The sequence below is a fragment of the Bacillus rossius genome, chromosome 6, assembly GCF_032445375.1.
Source record: "Bacillus rossius redtenbacheri isolate Brsri chromosome 6, Brsri_v3, whole genome shotgun sequence".
NCBI classification, from domain to species: domain Eukaryota; kingdom Metazoa; phylum Arthropoda; class Insecta; order Phasmatodea; family Bacillidae; genus Bacillus; species Bacillus rossius.
In genome coordinates this window covers 15,118,495-15,136,798 of record NC_086334.1, presented here as the reverse complement: position 1 = coordinate 15,136,798, position 18,304 = coordinate 15,118,495, and the positions used below count along the sequence as shown (strand labels likewise).

The following is an 18,304-nucleotide window of genomic DNA, read 5'->3' as shown; positions in this document are numbered from 1 at the left end:
ATCGAGACAAACATCCTGATTCTGGTTTTGTTAGCTTTCTGAAAACAATCTGGGCGAAATGTTTGGTCGACAGCTTACTACAGGCCGCAGCGGATATCTACCTGGTTCTCCTGTCTTGTATGGTGTGTGAGTGGAGTCCTTGCAAGACAGAAGTGAAATTTATTGCTGATGTATAGGAAACATAATTCTCTTTGGCTGAGATCGCAGATTAAAAACAACTATATGTGCAAGTATGCGAACGCTAAATTATGCTATTGCGCAACTATGCGAGTGTGTTATATATGTAAATATGCTAGTATACAAGTGTGCAAGTGTAACATATGAAAGTATGCAAAACGTGCAAGTATGCAGGAGTGCAAGAATGCAAGAATTCAATAGTGCAAGTGTGTAAGTATGCGAGAGTGTTGCGTCATTTGTACCTCTCCCCTGTTGTCTACTCCTCTCCGGTTCCCCCCACCACGTCCCTAACTATTCCCCTCATGCGATCGGAATTTTCGTAACGCTCCAGTATTGTAGCCCCCTCAGCAAAGAGGTTTCACTTCAAAAATCAGTTCTTTCAAGATCTTCTGATGTTTACACGTATAGTCTGTTTCATGAAACTTCTCTCAGATTTGTCAGTTATAAAACGTTTTGCCAAATATATATTCATCCTTCTGCTACCGTTTCTCTGCCGACAGTGTCTGCGAGAAATTTCATGCGATTGCCAGCGTCAGCAAACAAGCATCGTGCGATGATTTGCAAGTGCCATCAAATACACTACCGACTGATACCGGACAGCTCCAAGATATTTGGTGTGAAAACCTGGCGTTTTTGTCACACGTCACTACGATGGAAGACAAACTGTATGCCCAGTATGAACAACGGTATCTGTTTAATATATGCGGTACCAACGCTATGACAACGTAAAAACCTTTTTTTGTCGTAAAAATCTTTTTGTACAGTTTATGTAACAAATAAACCACCAGTGCTAAAATGTCTTAAATAAGTAAGTTGGTCATGTTTGGCACCAGAACATTAAAAATATATGCAATTTAGCAAATTATCTTTAAAATAAATTCATAGTCACACCTCTTGCCGCTAGGTTATTTTCCACTTCCTCGCCTGCGTTGTTAGTAAAGAGCTGTCCGGTATCTGTCTCTGATGTGTCTGGTGACAGTGGTGAGATGGGTGCTACAGGTACTACTTTCGATCGCTGTCAAATTGGAGACGAGTCACTTTGGAAAAAAAAAATGCCTTAGGTTTGCTTGGCCGTTCCTAGAGACTGCCTTGATGTCCAGTATTTCTGAATAAATTTTTTTTTTCTTCAAACAAGTAAAGGGCACCTATTTTCAGAGAAAAGGGAATTCTTCCTTTGGAGTCGTCAGCGTCAGTGCTTTTCCTTCACTTTTTTGTCGATACAACAGCCGCCAGCAGCTAGCTATAAGTGAAATGGCCTCACATCCTCCTCGCTACATGCCAAATGGCCTACCGCCAGCCGTCCAGCGTGAGACAGAACCATTTTTTTTTAAAACAAATTATGTCACGACACTTTTATTAATTGCTGATCTTCCACCGCGCGGTGGCAGACAATTTCTTCCCGAATCATCCGCGGTCCGTGAGTTTTTGAGTAATTGGGCATCTATCTGGTGAACTAAGACTGTTCGTATTTCTGACTAACGCAGACACACACGCGATGGCTAGCATTTTGGAATTAAATATCTGAGGGGGGAGGGGGGAAATAAATTAGCTGGTGAGTCAAAACTTCATCAGTCATGATAATATCAAACCCCTACACGTAAGATTAAATTTGCGTAGTGGAATTTGTTGATTACTTAAGCATGTAGTTTACGAGTCCTTTATAGAGTTCTCAGGATTTGTGTTACTTTGAGCCAACGTTTGATAAATAGATCATGCTGTTTTGTAAATGATCTTTTATAGCGTATTAAAAACTATATTGTTAGTTCAAATAAATATTTTCACCAATATTCGTGCACTCAATGTAAACATCGATAATATTAAAAAAAGGTAATGTGTCAGAATTATTGTATACTCGTGTTTTGGATTCATACATCCAAAACTAAAGTTTCCATTGTGTAACATGCCAAATTTTTCAATATGGCAAAATGAAGGACATCAAAATATGTAGGTTTAAATTTTAAAATAACTAAAATGAACAAAAATACACATTAGTTACAAAATGTTTATTATCACATAAACAATGTAAGGTTTCAATTAACAAAACATGTATTTCACTAGATTTTATTTGTAAAACATATTGTATTATCGCTATTATTTCCAAGCAATTTCTCAATGACAGCTGTTATTGAAGAAACATAGTTATATTGATACTTTTATGAATATATAAATGTTCACTTACAAAAATTAATTTTCTTCATATTCCTATTTTTTTTATAGTCTATACTTTCTTTGGCTAACACATAACACACAATAAGCATAAACATTCAATCATCCTAAGAGAGATTTTTGAGATTTCTGTAGCTTCAGCGTATGCTGGTGCGGCTCACGCAGGGAGTCTATTAATTGCGCTGAAACAAAAAGAAAAATAAATGGTTACAATTTTTATTTTATATATATATTCTTTCAAGTAACTCATTAAGCATAGCGGCTATGGAAGAGGTGATTACTTCCAAAGGCGAGACACATACCGTCAACATTGCATTGCCCTTCGTAATCTTCAATGAACCCACTGTTGACGAAATTTTTAAGTCCTAGTTCTCAATACTACCGCACCACTCGTCCATAAATGTAAGCCACAATATTAGCAATGATCACTGAATGACAAGCTGACACCACTGAATGACAAGCCGATAACCTAGATATGTTATTAATTCTCTCATTACAGTAACTCTCAAAGTGAAAAGGTGCAATGACCACTACCATAGGATTATTTAGTACCCATAGGCTGAGATTTTTACACCAAGTACCTATTTGCAATTGAGTTAGAGGTAACAGAACCATATCTAACAGATATAATGTTACTTCAAACCGTAAATAAAAGGGATCTGCTATTATATTTCCTCTTATGTAAAAATAGAGATGGCACTATTTATGAAAATATAAACTAATACCTTGAGCTTTGAACTACAATTGTATGTGCCAAAAATTGTAATGCCAATCTGAAATAATCAGTATTTTATCGAAGTTTTGTAAATATCTTAACAATATATGTTAGAAAAAAACACATGTATCTTCACTTACCACTATTTGGATTTCAGGCGATTTGATTCCCACCCAGAATTCCCTGAAGCTCTTCACAACAGTACACCTGAAACATAAAAGGACAAGACTTTCGCATGGCGGAATTTGTGACTAAATTATGTAAACGGTTCAACAAGTTTGACAGAAAAGTAAATATTTCTGAAAGAAATTCACGGCCTATTATGAAGGAAACTGTACGCACGGATATATACCGACAGATCTTGGATAAATTCCATGACGTTTTGTCATTAAAGATAGTTGTCTATAACCGAAAATCTACTTTTTTTAAAAAAATACAGACCACGTTTAAATAATTTGTGAGACTATATAAGAGTTACTATTGCCAATGGTATTACAGTTGTAACCATTCTTGAAGATGAATTCAAACAATAAATGTTTGTTTTTAGCATATTAATATAAAGTTCAGGCAATCCATTGACCTGAGTGCTATTGCATAGCTTAAGCGAAGTACAAATTTAGAGAAATGAACAATACAATGGTGTCAAAATCATTTTATCCAAGATAGTGTATTTACGTATTGATTTAACGGAAGACAAACTATAATACACAAGAACATTCGCTACTCAACTTTTGAAGGTGAGAGGTGGTTTGTAAAAGAGTAGAGATAGATCTTCAACTGAACTTAAGCGTCCTTGCTTACAATGGTAAAAAAAATTGAACTTTTACGAGGATAGTTCTTGGAAACTCTCAGTTTCCAACGTTATCTCTTGTAAAATTGCAAGGCAGAGCTTAGTATCATTTACAATTTTACAAAGCTCTGTCTTGCAGTTTCACATGTGATATCATTTGCAAATAAGTTTCCAAGAATTTTTCTTGTAAATAGTACATATGTTTTTTACAGTGTATGTCCTGAAAGTATATCATGTTACCTTTCAAACTCGCCTTGACTTGTTTACAGCTGGAGTCATGAATGAAGTTATGTAACGTCACGTAGTACAAAAATGGTCAATTGTCACAAAAATTTTTAAAAATAAATGTTATCTCAGCCTTTAAAACGGAGGTTGTTTTCTTCCTCTATTTCAAAGTCACTTAGATAAAATACTTCCTGATTTTTAACAATGCTAGCCCTCTTTATGCTTTCGTAATGATCTGTTACAAGAAGTATTAAAAAAGATTATAAAACTTTTCAGTAAAACCGTTTAAATTTTTTTTGAGACTTGTATGTTGGATTTAAGTTAACGATCTTTTACGCTAGAATTTGGTCTGAAATTTGAACAAACTATCGACTAACGATTAATAAACTATGAATATCTAAGACACTTATCATTTCCATCCCTTACACAAAATGTTGTAATGTTTCTAGTAGTTTCTTTTTAATTTCAACAGCGATTCTCTCAGTTATGCATATGAGGTGGAACGGCAAATGAGTAAGATATTTTATATATAATTATACATTCCGGAGCTTAGCTGTGAAATGATATCAAAATTTTTAATGTACTTTGAACTCACCTGAATATAACATTCCCTGGAGTATTAGGGGCCTTCCACTTCAACTCGATATTATCCAGAGCAGTCCTGCTTACGTAGCTCAGCGCATTCTGAAACAGGGAATTAAATATTGTAGTAAAGTTAAAAATACTGCATGCACATGGCCAGTGCGAAAAGATTTTGAGGCAAGCTGTGTATGAAAACACCGTGGCTTCGCCTATGTTTCGTGATCGGTTGAGTTTCTTTCATGTTCACGGCCCACTGCCATTCAGCACACTAATCCCAGCAATTCTGTGCGGAAGCAAATGTTCTGGCCAAATAAGGACTTTCAGTTAGTCCGAACGGTATTTAAAAATTCAGGGTTTAATAATATATTAATTCTGAATTTTAATTTCAGAGATGTTTGTTTGGTTAATCCTACAAAATTTCATGCGTTAAAAACTCAGGTCTCAGTATACAGTAGTATTAAAAGTAAAATTAAGCTGAAGGAAAGGTTGTTTTTATGAAAAAAAATTTTTATAAATTTCTACTCATCTAAAACTTGTGTAACGTGAATTTAAAGGCACATTCCTTTTGATCCGAACTTTCGTTGATCCCATTTAGTCCGGATTAGGGGGATTCTACCGAATTGTCGAAGTGATTAGCTCCGAAAGTCGAAATGAAACTGGACTCCTAGTTACATAGACACTGTTTGAAATTAAAGACAAAAATACGAAGAATTCACCTGAAATAAACCAAGAGTTCTCCGTCATTTCAGGTAGCTGAATCTCCGTAGAATGATACCGTATTTCTACTTCCAAGTAATGAATAAGAGTCCCTGCAGGAGTCTTAACGGGTTTTTAATTGATTTGATACTGCACCGATATTATTCTTATGGATTCGTGTTCAAAGTAAATTAACTTAGTACCTGCAAATTTGCATCAGGTATACGAAGATCACTAGTAACCAGCCTTCTTCAGCAAATTATTTAAATTGGAAAATGTTTGACAGTGTACACCTGAAGTGGGAAATGATAGAGGATCCTGAAGCCTGTTCGCCAGGCGAACAGGATCACACCGCGGACCTTGGGCAGAGGAGGGGGAGCACATGGGCAATCAAGTCTGTTTCAATGCTTTTTTTTTTTTTTGGACATACGCCATTGCAATTTTGCATTGTCTTGTGGTGAAAAAAAATCCCGAAAATCATCTTCATATTTTTTTATTTTTTTATTTTGATTTTCGGAAATTTTCCACGGCGAACAGTGCAGAACTGCAATGGCGCATTGTTACGAGGTGCGGGCCGGCCTCGTTGCGCCAACAGCGGCGTCAGCGCAACAGCGGAGTCCGCGCGAAACACCGGGACAGCGCTTCGGCACGAGGCCGGCTACCGCTGCGGGAAGCGAACGGGGTCGACAGGGGGTGTGAACGAGGACTGCCGAGGTCTCAAACACGGCAGCCACGCCCATACGGAGCCCACGTGACTCTCGCCGCCGCTACCCGCCTCGCCGAGACGTCTGCCGCGAGCGCGAGACAAGAGAGCGGAGGTGAGACACTCACAGGCGTGATAGCGAGGCACGTGGATTGACTTAAGAGGCCACTCCAGTGTTTCAGGGGCACTACGCAACCCACGTTAACATCATAAGATACAATGCTATTTTCATTTTGCTTATAACTCATTAACTAATATAGATTTCGAAATGATGCTTGCTTGATATGAAAGACAACGATGCTCTTATCAAAGCCGCTTTCTTCAAAAAATGTGCCCAAATTATGGTTTCATACTAATCTCTACTAATATGCATAAGTGTATTGTCTAGGTTTGAACCATAATTTATGCACGTTTTTGAAGAAAGGGGCTTTGATAAGAGCATCGCTGTCTTACATATCAAGCAAGCATCATTTCTAAATCTATATTAGTTTATAAGTTATAAGCAAAATGAAAATAGCATTGTATCTTATGAGGTTAACGTGGGTTGCGTAGTGCCCCCGAAACACAGGAGTGGCCTCTTAAGTATATTTTATAGATTTAACTGAACGGGTGACGGCGTTGACAATTGCAACAGTTAGCGGTAAATAGAAGCGGAACTGAAGTTAATGTCGAGACCTTATTTTATAACCCCTTATCCCCTTCAAGCCCCATTTTAAGAGAGAAGGTAATAAGGCTTTCCTTAGGAGAGAACTCGACGTAACAGTATGTCCAAAAAAATAAAACTGCATTAGATCGAGACACCCCATCGCGTGAACCATTGGAAGAACTCACGTCTGTGCCCGGGTCGCAGTCGGAGATGACCACGGCCTCGTTCTCGTGCGGCTGGAAGGTGCCGACAGGGGTGTCTCCGATCCTGCCCTGGATGTAGATGCCCTTGAAGGAGTCCGTGCCCGACACGGTCACTGCCACAAAAAAAAATATTGGTTGTCTGTAAAGTCGGTTTACGGACGATAGTTTAACGTGACAACGTCATAACAAAACATCGATGAAATGATTGCACACTTTTATGAATAAAATTGAATTTTTTTTATTTTAATAATAAAAGAATAAATACTTGAAATTATACTAGTAAACAGATTTTTAAAATGCAAGAATAATTTACCTTTATTGCCGAAATTGTTGTTGTAATAAGGAATGGATACCACATTAACTTTTCACTTCACTTTATAAACAGTCGACGAAACAGTTCACGTGTAGATGACTTGCAATTAATTTTAAAAACTGGCGTTTAGCTATAAAGTTTATATATAGGCCTAATTATGAACAAGTTTTCATATAAATAAAGTGTAATCAAATATCTATATCAATTATATGAATCACCATACTTTTTTATTCAATTGTAACATAGCCTATTATTACTGCACTCGCCGACAGCGTAACGGAACATAGCGTAACGGAACAATGAGCGTAAAAGGACACAGCGTAACGGAACTATGTGCGTAACGGGACACTTTTTCGTGCGTGCAGCCGGCGTTCATCGATTTATTAGACGTTTCCACGTCAAAAGCACACAGAAAAAAAAATTTCTGCGCTTTTACAAGAATTGCTTACGAACTAAACTAAATAGTTTGTAATGTTACAATAAATATATTTCACCTCTGTACAACACATGGCTATGGTTATTTTTGTATATTAAAATATGTTTTTTTCGAGATAACGCTGAGTATTGAGTACGAAAATTGGTGCAAAATTTTATATTTCCATTGATGTTCCCTTCAAACCATATTATTTTTGAAAACCACGGAAAAGTTGATTAAATACTCAATAATATTGTACTTTAATTTGTTTAATTATATTTTTTTATGCTGAAACTCTATTCGGGGTTTACAAATAACTTTAACTATCGATGGTATTGTGTCAACACATCCGAACCCAGCATTACTGCGAAAAATATTTTTGTTTAGTGATAGTTGTTTTATGTCGATGTACAAATTTACAAATATCTCTAAGTTTACAAGAATATATCTATTATATTTACACAAAAAAAATTCAATGCAAGAAAAGGTTTCTTCTGAATGTCCCATATTAGCGTGGTATTAGTTTTACTTTTGTAATGGCCTTGCTGTCAACAAAACGTTTCCCCCTCCAATTAATAACACAATTTTAACCTGTTGAAACTACTGCAAATCGGAGGAATTTCCTTTGAAAACTGTTCAAACGTCCCTGAAATTATCAGTGGCGGATTTTACGTGTGTAAAGGTCAGGTGGATAAATAAGGAGAAAGATGTGCGGAACTCATGAACAGAAAAAAAGGGTTTTCCTCTTACGGTAGAAAATTAAGAACAAAAACTATACTAAACTAAACTATACTATAACAGTTTAGTTTAGAACTTTGTCAATAGATGACGTTGCCTTGAATTTGTAACGCGCTATCGTTTGGTGCGTCCGTCACGTCTTGCCTATGGGGTTACCTGACTTCCCACGAAATGAAGCTGAAGATTGGCGTCCCGGTTTTGCTGATGCACTGACTGTGCAATCAATGGGACTTTAAAAATCAAAATCTCCTCGTTTTTCCAAGTGAATATCCCACACACGTGACGGTTCCTTATACTTAGGTGACGCCTGTATTTCGCGAATACATTTCGTGTCAAGGTATTTCACAAAATACTGTAGCTTTTCTCCTGTGGTTATTGGCTGAGGTCGGCGAGAGGTGTCATCCAGCTCTTGACGGAGTCAATGAGAATGTGGTCACCGTACTGCTGCACCCTCACAATTTGCCATGACTAAGAGACCCGGAAAATTCGCGGGTTCATTTCGTGTTATGCTGAATTTCAAATAATTATACCTTAGTGCTGCTTCTGTCATTGTTTCTCTGTTAATCTGGAGGACTGAGGGCCAATTATAGACCCTCACTCATAGAAGTGTCAAATCACAGGCCACCTAGTCGAGACGACTCACAAGTCAGCAGCCAATGAACAGTTGGCATTTGTCCGAGTGCGTACAGGATATTGGAGTCTATCCTGGAGGTTATTGAACCCGCGAATTATCCGGGTCTCTAGCCATGACTAGAGACTGGAAAAATTCGCGGTTTCAATGACCTCTAGGATAGACTCCACGATACTCTACGTACTAGGACAAATTACACCTGATCATTGGATAATGACTCGTGACACGCGTTACCTGGGATGCTTGTGATTTGATACTTCTTTCGTTGAATTTTTTTTTCACTGGCTTAAGAGTCCTTCAGGTAAACGGTGGTCCAATCACTGACTCAGAATTAATCCGCGAATTTTTCCGGGTCTCTAGCCCATGACTCTTAGAAAAGGCTACAGTGTTTTGTGGAATACCTTGACGTGAAATGAAATCGCGGAATGCAGGTGTCCCTACTTGTACTGTGGTGTGTTTGGCCCGGCCAGTGGGCAGTGGACAGTGGACAGTGGACAGTGGGCAGTGGGCAGTGGGCAGTGGGCAGTGGCCAGTGGGCAGTGGGCAGTGGGCAGTGTCTCACCGGTGACGATGTCCCCCGGGGCCACGCGCCTCTTGTCCACGGACACCGTGTAGGGCCAGGGCTCGGCCTGCGGCTCGCTGCCGCCGTGCGAGGGCGTCATGTTGCGGCACACGGAGGACGGCACGTGGTCGGGGTCGACGGGCGCCTGCCCGCCGCTGGCTCGGCGCAGCCTGAGGGCCGGCGGCCCGGACGGGTGCACCGACGTCGAGAACCAGAAGTCGGGCTCCGGGTCGGCGGGCATCCCCGCGCACAGGGCGGCCAGCAGCACGCTGCGGGACACACCACAGAGCACTGTGTACTTAGACTCGCTTCTCTCCTTCTGCAGGACACACCATAGAGCATTATACACGTAGACTTGCTTCCCTTCTTCTGCGGGACACGCCATAGAGCATCGTACACGTAGACGTGCTTCCCTTCTGCTGCGGGACACACCACAGAGCATCGTACACTAAGACGTGCTTCCCTTCTGCTGCGGGACACACCATAGAGCATCGTACACGTAGACGTGCTTCCCTTCTGCTGCGGGACACACCATAGAGCATCGTACACGTAGACGTGCTTCCCTTCTGCTGCGGGACACACCATAGAGCATCGTACACGTAGACTTGCTTCCCTTCTTCTACGGGACACACCATAGAGCATCGTACACGTAGACGTGCTTCCCTTCTGCTGCGGGACACCCCACAAACTAGATTTACCTCTCTTCTTCTGCTGGACACACCATAGAGCATTATACATTTTAAGCCACTATAATTTTATTACAGGTAACTATATGAATTACAAATTAGAAAATTTCGAAATTTTTTTTTTAGGTCGAATTGAATGATGGAAATCAGTATCAAAGTTTATAATTTAAATGTTTTAATGTATGGAAGCCTTTGTTGATGGGGATAACAATTTCAAAATGCACTTTTCCGAGATAGGAGAAGCTTTGTACAAAATATAACTACGAAGGAATAATTGAAGTACGTGAAAATTAGGATAAAAACCGTTAGGTCACGATTGCGAGTGTGGCATTCCTGCAGAGAATAGTAAGCGATGGATCTTATACACTTAGAATAGCTTCCCTTCTTCTGCGGGACACACTATATACTGAATTAGTTTTTTTTTTGTAAATGGGACAGTAATATTCATGTAAAATCACATATGTTTGTAGTTTTCTATTTTTACATGAAACAATACTGTACCACTACCAAATAGTGTTCGTAGTTATACTGGGTTACGATTTTTGTCCAGACATTTATGCTTTGTGCTGTTCCAGTACCTCCAATAGTTGAAGTGATTGCCAAACTAACTTTCTAGTGTTAACTATGCACATAACTAAGCATAATTAAAAAAAATGTCAGATTATCTTTTCCATGGTTGAAAAATATACTTGAATGAAACATCAATAAATATATGAAAGTATGCGCCAATTTCAATACGAAATACTCATTATCTCAAATACTTACACATATACAAAAATAACCGTAGCCATTTATTGTACAAAGTTCCAGTATTTTTCTTGTAGTATTATAAACTATTTTTTGGAAATTGCTTTCCAAAGGAATCTTTTGTAAAAGTTAAGAATTTTTTTCTGTTTAGAGTAAATAAAGTACTACCATAGATTGTAAATTCAATCCTATTGAATCTCAGCCTTTGTTATAAGTTTACGTTTAATTTTGTGTCTGAGCTTCGTATTTTTAAGTTTATTTGCAAACGTGAACAACATGAGAACATTTGAATTTGCTCACTACCGAGGTTAGATGTTCACATATCACTAAAAAGCACTGAAATTTCGTTAACATTTTTTTTTATAAATTTTATATTATTATCTAGTGCTTTTTTAGGAAATAGACAAAAATATATGGGCATACATTGAAAAACTGAGTTTTTAATATTATTACTCAACATTATATTTGAGTTAAAGTTTTTAATATTATCTTCGTGTAATCTTTTATAAATATTTACTATCGTATTTGTAGGTACGTAGCAGCTATAGAGCCGCGCGTCGCGGTGACTTGAGACATGATATCGTAAGGGGGAGAGATAGGGAAATAAAGACGCCATATTGGTTTCTACAGGTTTTAGCGCCATAATCATTTCGTGTTGTTTAATATTGAAAATTTGCCTTCGCCAAGGAAAATATCCCTCACTACGAGAATTAAAAAAGCCATGGCATGGTGACCATTGACAGAATTATTTCACTTGCAGTCACCCTAAAGACGGCAGCCAATGACTTCACTGAGGAAAATTAACTGTAGCAAACATTGCATTCAATTATAGTCTATGCATTTAACGAAGACAAAATATGAAAAATAGTTGTCCAAAAAAAAAAAAAAAGAAGAAAAAAACTGAAACAAAATGGCGCCTCTCGGTTCGTAACTCTCGCCCTGGAGCGTAGTTGTTGACGGAGATCAAGGAAGGCGCTCACCTCGCAACGATGTAGTACTTCATTTCGGATGGCTCGTCGGAGACTGTGGGTTCCGGACGTGCCGGCTCGTCTTATAAGCAGCACGCACCGCGCGCTACGTGTTTACCAACAGCTGTCTGCGGCGACCCCTTCCTCTTCCCTGCCCGCTGTGCTCGCAGCCGGTATGCTCGCTGCGTGGCCCGCGGGTATTCCCCCTTCCCTGACCTTCACTGCAGCTGACCCTGGGTAACCGGGTTATTCCCCCCTTCATCATCGTGCTCCATACCGGTTGCACGTTCTCTTCGAAACTAGCGTCTCTTTGCCAGTCATTCAGCGCTTAAGCAAAGCCGTAATTTTTGACGATAACATTTTCTTTTTGTTTATCAAACATAAGTAAGTCAAATCTAGACGTTTAATGGGGATATGAAATTTCATTTAACTATGTGGAGTTAACAAGGGGTACGCACATATGTACATACACACAACTACACACGCACTCAGAATACACAGAAAGTAAGGTGATCTTCAGAAGGAAAAAAAAAAAGGCTGAACAAGTAGCATTTACACTAGTCGTGTTTACAAGCTAACATTGAAGTTTAGTTATTTTTTCTTAAACGAAAAAAAAAACATACTTTATCCTCTATAGCTGTCTTTTTTTTTTTTTTTCGTTAGCGAAACCAAAAATATTTTTCGAGCATTTTTGATTAAACTTTTGGATATAATTTCAAAATTTTCCTGTGTGATGTGTTATAGAAAACTTATAAATGGGTTAGAGAATCTTTATGACTGTAATATCACAAAACGAAGAATACAATGTTACAGCAAGTGCATTTCGTTATGGCTATAATCAAGCAGGAAATGAACAATATTTTGTAAGAGTAAGAACATTGAGAGCGAATACCTTTGGTGTACACAAATTGAGAGGCTTGAGACGAAGTAAAAATAATAAAGAAATAAAACGGAAAAGATAAAAATATATATAGGTATGTTATAAAATTTTGTATGCGTTGGACAACGTATGTGGTTTTAATGTTCATTTTTATGAGAATATTTTGTTACAAGCTTTCAAGCGTACTTAATTATATATTAAAGGAAGAAAGGGTGTTAATTCACTTGGGATTGCTGAATGATGGAGAACAAAACTCTGTAATTACCTATATTTTTATACTGAAATGAAGTCGAATATTCCGTACGTTCCAATTTTAAATTGCTTTCTTAAAATATTTTTCGAATCCATTATTTAAGAAAAAAATGTAAAGTTATGTTCTTTGCGTGGGAAGCACCGCCGTAAATGATATGGAAATTAAGGGAGCCAGTGGGTCTAAAGTGTTGATAACCCCTGCCGTAGACCAGAAGAAGTAAAACGCAATATTGTCTTTCTTTTCCTTCTACCGTGAAGTAGTGTTACAGGTATTTTTTTTTTGTTCCTAACTGTAGAGATTGTAGTGAGGTAATTAGATCGACACAAGGAAAGTTTTACGTGTTGAAAACAGCTTTTGTTTGCTGTAGGCTCCCGCGCAGGTCTCCAACAACAGCGGCTGTTAACGACTACGAGATACCTAATTCCCGGAGAACGAAAGCAAACTGTTTCCTTATTTGTCACCCAAACAGTTTCTTTGCATTCAAGTTCCTAGAAACACGAAGCCAGGATTGAAACTTTTCCTTGTTTCGACACCGCGCTATCGCCCTAACCACACTGGCACAGCCAGCAAACCAGAGATTTACACTTCCACGTGCAAATAAGCAAAGAAGATAGCGGACGAGCTTTCGGAAGAGTTTTATGGACACCTGTCAAAGCACGCAGCTGCAATACCTATGGTCGAGTCACTTCTTGGTCATGGTGTACATATGGGCAATAGGCTGAGGTGTTTCTGCAGCTGTTTCTGAGACACAAAACAAGTGAGATCTGCGATTATGAATTCGTATATTGGTAGAACTGTTCATTACGATATTATTTTTAGCACCACCTAAATAATATATTCCCTGAGAAAATATAGCGCATGCAAACCACAAAAATGAATTTAATTTTTAATCATCACTTAAGATGTTAAAAAATAAATCTTCAACAATAATTGCCAACCATTAAACCTAGTTTAATAAAATAGGTGTTTCTACAACAAACCATATACGGTAAAATTTTGTTATTTACTTATGTTTAGTACTTTGTCAGTACGAATTAACGATTACAATTTTTTTTAAATTTACGTTTTTTGGCTTTTAAATGATAATAGTTGAATAGCTTAAAAAAATCAATTTAAGTAATTTGCTATTTTCAAAGGAAGCCTTAGTTTTTATCACTTTGAATAATCCTAGTAATATTTGGAATTATGTTTTTTTAATGATTTTTACAGTACAAATACTTAACGTAATTTATATTAAAATTGTTCGTGTTTACTATATTAAACTATATGCCGCAATAAATATCTCAATTTTTAAATAATATTTTTACTATCTCGAAATTCACGCGAGCGAAATATATGGTGGAAAATATAAGGTTGAAACTCTTTCACTGACTAATTATTATTTTGCCTTGAAATAAGCGTGTGACATTATTTTCAACATACTATAACATATTTGAGGAAGTATATTTTTATTTTGTAAGCTATGCGATAAGCAGGGTTTTGAATATTTTCATAATGTTAAAAGTAGCAAATGTGCAACCTAGAAATCAAATAGTTGGTTAAACTTAAGTGAAACTCTATTTTCTGGCTTAAAAAAGAAATATTCGACTTCATCGCCGTTAAAGTAGTTAACGCCCTTTAAATTAATTCTTCACCGCTCACTCACCATGATAGGTTGACTAGCCTAAACGCTGGTCACTGCCTTCCCTTATGGGATGCAAAAGGAAAACTCAAAACCCAAAAAGGGCCCTATTTAATAAAACTACAACCCTACAAGCTATAAGTTGCAAGAAATAATTAGAAAATTTTAAAATTGAACTGTTTAGTAAAAAAAATTTGGACATGTAAATGTTATACACAAATATGATTTACAAGTCTACAAATTAGCTATGATTATATTAGGATGGAATTAGATATTGAGAAAACAAAGTCTATGTAAAAATTTAAGTTTGAGCCTGATTAACTCGAAAGTGCATAACAAACTGCCAGTTTTTTTTTCCAGAAAATTAAATAGCATAACAATTTATGAAAGAGGACAAAATGAATTTATGCTAATGAAATCTGCAATTTTGCACTGTCCTGGAACTTTTCTTTGAAAAATGTACTTTGGCAAGGGTGTAAAAAATACTGTAATGAATAACATATCCTATTCTTGATTATGTAGATTTACCTAGATATGATGAGTAACATAGCTTTATTGGCTAGGTCTTTGCTTGTATGAAACGCTCATTAAGTTATAAATATAACAGATAGTGTTGATGTCCTGTATCTATACAAGGTATTTCAAATGCAATTAATTTTATTTATAACATCTCGTTACATTAAAAAAAAATTTACATATCAGTCCAGGGTCTGATTTCCTAACCTCAATGACATCAATATCATCTTCATCAGTGTCACTGAATATCAAATACATTTAACTTGTACATGAAACATACGAATTGTTCTTGTAAAATATGTTACTTTGGTTTTAAGACGTATAGAAATTGCTACACATTAAAAAATTCCACGTAGAAAACAACAATCTTTATGAAACACAAAGGTGATATTGTTTGTAAATTAAATAAATTGATGTGACTTGTAAATCAGCAGCTTTAATTGTGTTTACTTGTGTTCTATGAAACAACTTCCTTGGTTTTTTTCCCTTAACTTAAAAAGGAATTTACTTGTGACTTGTAGACATGTGGTTTTATTAAATAGGACCCTGGACCTTGAGAAGGAAATTTTCCACAAATTAAAAAATCCCCAACCTGTCGGGAATATATATTTTTGGCTCTCCAGTCAGGATCACTGATCACACGACTAAAGGGCTTTACCACAATCGCGTAGTTACGGCTGTCTGATCTGTCTAATGTTTGCAAATGTGGATATGGCATTTGATTGTTCACGTGATCTATATGCCGTCAGGTGGTGGTATGTGAAGATTTGAGGAGTTGTTTGCCCCATGATTTAGTTATAACCTGTTTGTATAAATTAACATAAAACTGCTTGATGACTCATTAGAAGTTTACATCTTAAATTTTTTTATGGAACCGGATATGGTCTTACAAACTATTAAATCTTCTTTATATCTTTCTTGCAAAGGGGAAGATTGATTTTGGCTATTGCTGGTTAAACTTTATTTCATAGAGAAACCTCAAAACCGACGAAAAATGTGAATTCGCAAACACGCTGGAAACAAGCCCAAACTCAGCCGGTGTCTAAAGTTAAACACATAGACAGCACAGAGAATTCCACAAAGGGAATAAATCAGAAACAAATATCACAGCACAGACGAACACAGTGGGCTAACAACGAAGAGACTTCAGCAACAAGAACAATAAATACAATCCACCGTGTTGTCGTTTTGTCCAGATTATCTGTTTAATATCATCGGTAGGTCTATGTGTGTTTTGCTGTGTTGTCTAAGGTTGTTTGTTATTATTTACTACTCTTGTTGCAAATGTGTCGTCGCTGTCAATCCACTGTGTTCATATATGATATTCTACCTTCTTTCTGAGTAATTATTTTCACGGAATTTTCTGTGCTGTCTGTATTAACAACTTTTGTCATAGGCTGATTTAGGCTATTTTTATGTGTGTTAGCATATTTAAATTTTTTATCCGTTGATGAGGTTTCTAAATTTCATAAAGTTAAACCAAGAATGGTGTATGTCTTTGGAATATAATGATTAGGAAATTATATTACATGTTGTGCGACAAGAATGGGCAAGTTTACGTTTATTATCGAGCACGTATGGATAGGGACACCTGTATTTCGCGATTTCATTTCATGTCAAGGTATTTCACAAAACACTCTAGCTTTTTCTAAGAGTCAAGGCAAATAGTGAGGGTGCAGCAGTACGGTGACCACATTCTCATTGGCCCCGTCAAGAGCGGGACGACACCTCTCACCGACCTCAGCCAATAACCACAGGAGAAAAGCTACAGTATTTTGTGAAATACCTCGACATGAAATGTATTCGCGAAATACAGGTGTCCCTACGTAAGGAGTTCTGATAATGCTCCCGGCATTCAGCTTTGGTTTCCTTGGCGCGTGGTCAAAAAGCTTGTAAACAACTCGGTCCGCTGACGGACGAGGGTGTTTTGGAAGATTTAAGGGAAGGCATCAGTCAAAACAAGCGCTGAAGGACGATCTCGGAGATTTGTTTGATGTGGCGAGCGGCGCAGGATGTTTACCGTCGGGGGGCGAGTGCGGCCGTTGAAAATGTTTTTGAGTGCCACGCTCGCGGACAAGGAGGGGTGGTGGGGGTGGGGTGGAGATGCAAGACTTTGCGACGGTGCAGAGATGCAAGCAACTTCCGGTAGCAATACCGCGTGACACCACGCCACAGGAAGCTGTGCGGTGTGACCGTCTTCCTGTGCTGCGGGGTAGCTGCAACTGTGGGCCAGCCACGACTGCTCACTTTTCCTTTTCCTGCCTCTCCCTTTCACAAAATGGCGTCACGTCCGGAAAAAAATATATGTATGTATGTATGTGTGTGTGTGTATGAGTAATGTGTAACACCCAACCACGGTTACGAGCAAATTCATGTTTTCTCATGTTTCAAATACGCTTACAATACGAAACTCGGACATTAAATGCAACGTAGAATTCTTTCAAATAATGCCGAGCGTGATAAATAAACGCTAATTGGGTGTTTAAACTACATTTCTGAACGCGAAACACACGTAGTTTCCGCACCCTCCGCTTGAATTCACTCCCGGAGCAGCTACGTCGACTATCGAATCATTCCATTTGCAGATAATAATCTTAAACTATATATTGAAACGGCTCCAGTAAATAGCGAAAACTAATTGAAAAAAAAAAACTGAACTTCAGGTTTGAACCTGATTTTCGACAATGATTTTTTTTTTCAAATACTTCCTATTTTATTAAAATTCATTAAACAGTTAATACAACAAAGTTTATCTGTGTCTTTGTTGGTTCGCGCAATCCGCCACAGATGGCAGCACAGTGGTCACACATTAAAAAGTAATAAAAGACTGAAGGTAAGAATTTAGGGAGTTGGTGTGTGCAATATTTTCGATGTATATAATTGAAGTCAAATTGAGAAGGGGAGCCTACAGTGTACAGGGATGGGAGCTTTGCCCGAACAGATCCGAAATTTTCCGAAGTTTGCATATAGTTCGTGAAAAAAAAACACCACTTAAGCAACCGATCTGAGCCACCACATTACAAGGATTTATATATTTTACGGTCATATGGTATTTTAAATATCGCTAACTT

General features: G+C 37.7%; 1 protein-coding gene across 2 annotated transcripts; it reads right to left on the bottom strand.

The window, feature by feature from the left end:
* Positions 1–2,165: 2,165 nt before the first annotated feature.
* Positions 2,166–12,129, bottom strand: LOC134532696 (putative defense protein). 2 transcript variants are annotated; one of them, XM_063369403.1, is made up of 6 exons: positions 11,976–12,129; positions 9,563–9,831; positions 6,886–7,016; positions 4,669–4,757; positions 3,199–3,265; positions 2,166–2,525 (listed from the first exon to the last, which is right to left on the bottom strand). In XM_063369403.1, the coding sequence occupies exons 1-6, from the start codon at positions 11,996–11,998 to the stop codon at positions 2,517–2,519; spliced, it is 588 nt and encodes a 195-aa protein (XP_063225473.1). In that variant the 5' UTR covers positions 11,999–12,129; the 3' UTR covers positions 2,166–2,516. The 2 variants fall into 2 exon arrangements, with proteins under 2 accessions (XP_063225473.1, XP_063225472.1); XM_063369402.1 differs by having other exon boundaries at positions 2,166–3,265; positions 11,976–12,112.
* Positions 12,130–18,304: the final 6,175 nt, after the last annotated feature.

What these genes read in the sequence shown, in the direction of transcription:
- LOC134532696 (XM_063369402.1), bottom strand. Translation starts at nt 11,998, where the DNA reads ATGAAGTACTACATCGTTGCGAG. An exon ending in AAGTACTACATCGTTGCGAG is followed by an intron (nt 9,832 to 11,975) that starts GTGAGCGCCTTC and finishes TGTGTCCCGCAG; the next exon opens with CGTGCTGCTGGCCGCCCTGT. An exon ending in CCCGGGGGACATCGTCACCG is followed by an intron (nt 7,017 to 9,562) that starts GTGAGACACTGC and finishes TTTTTGTGGCAG; the next exon opens with TGACCGTGTCGGGCACGGAC.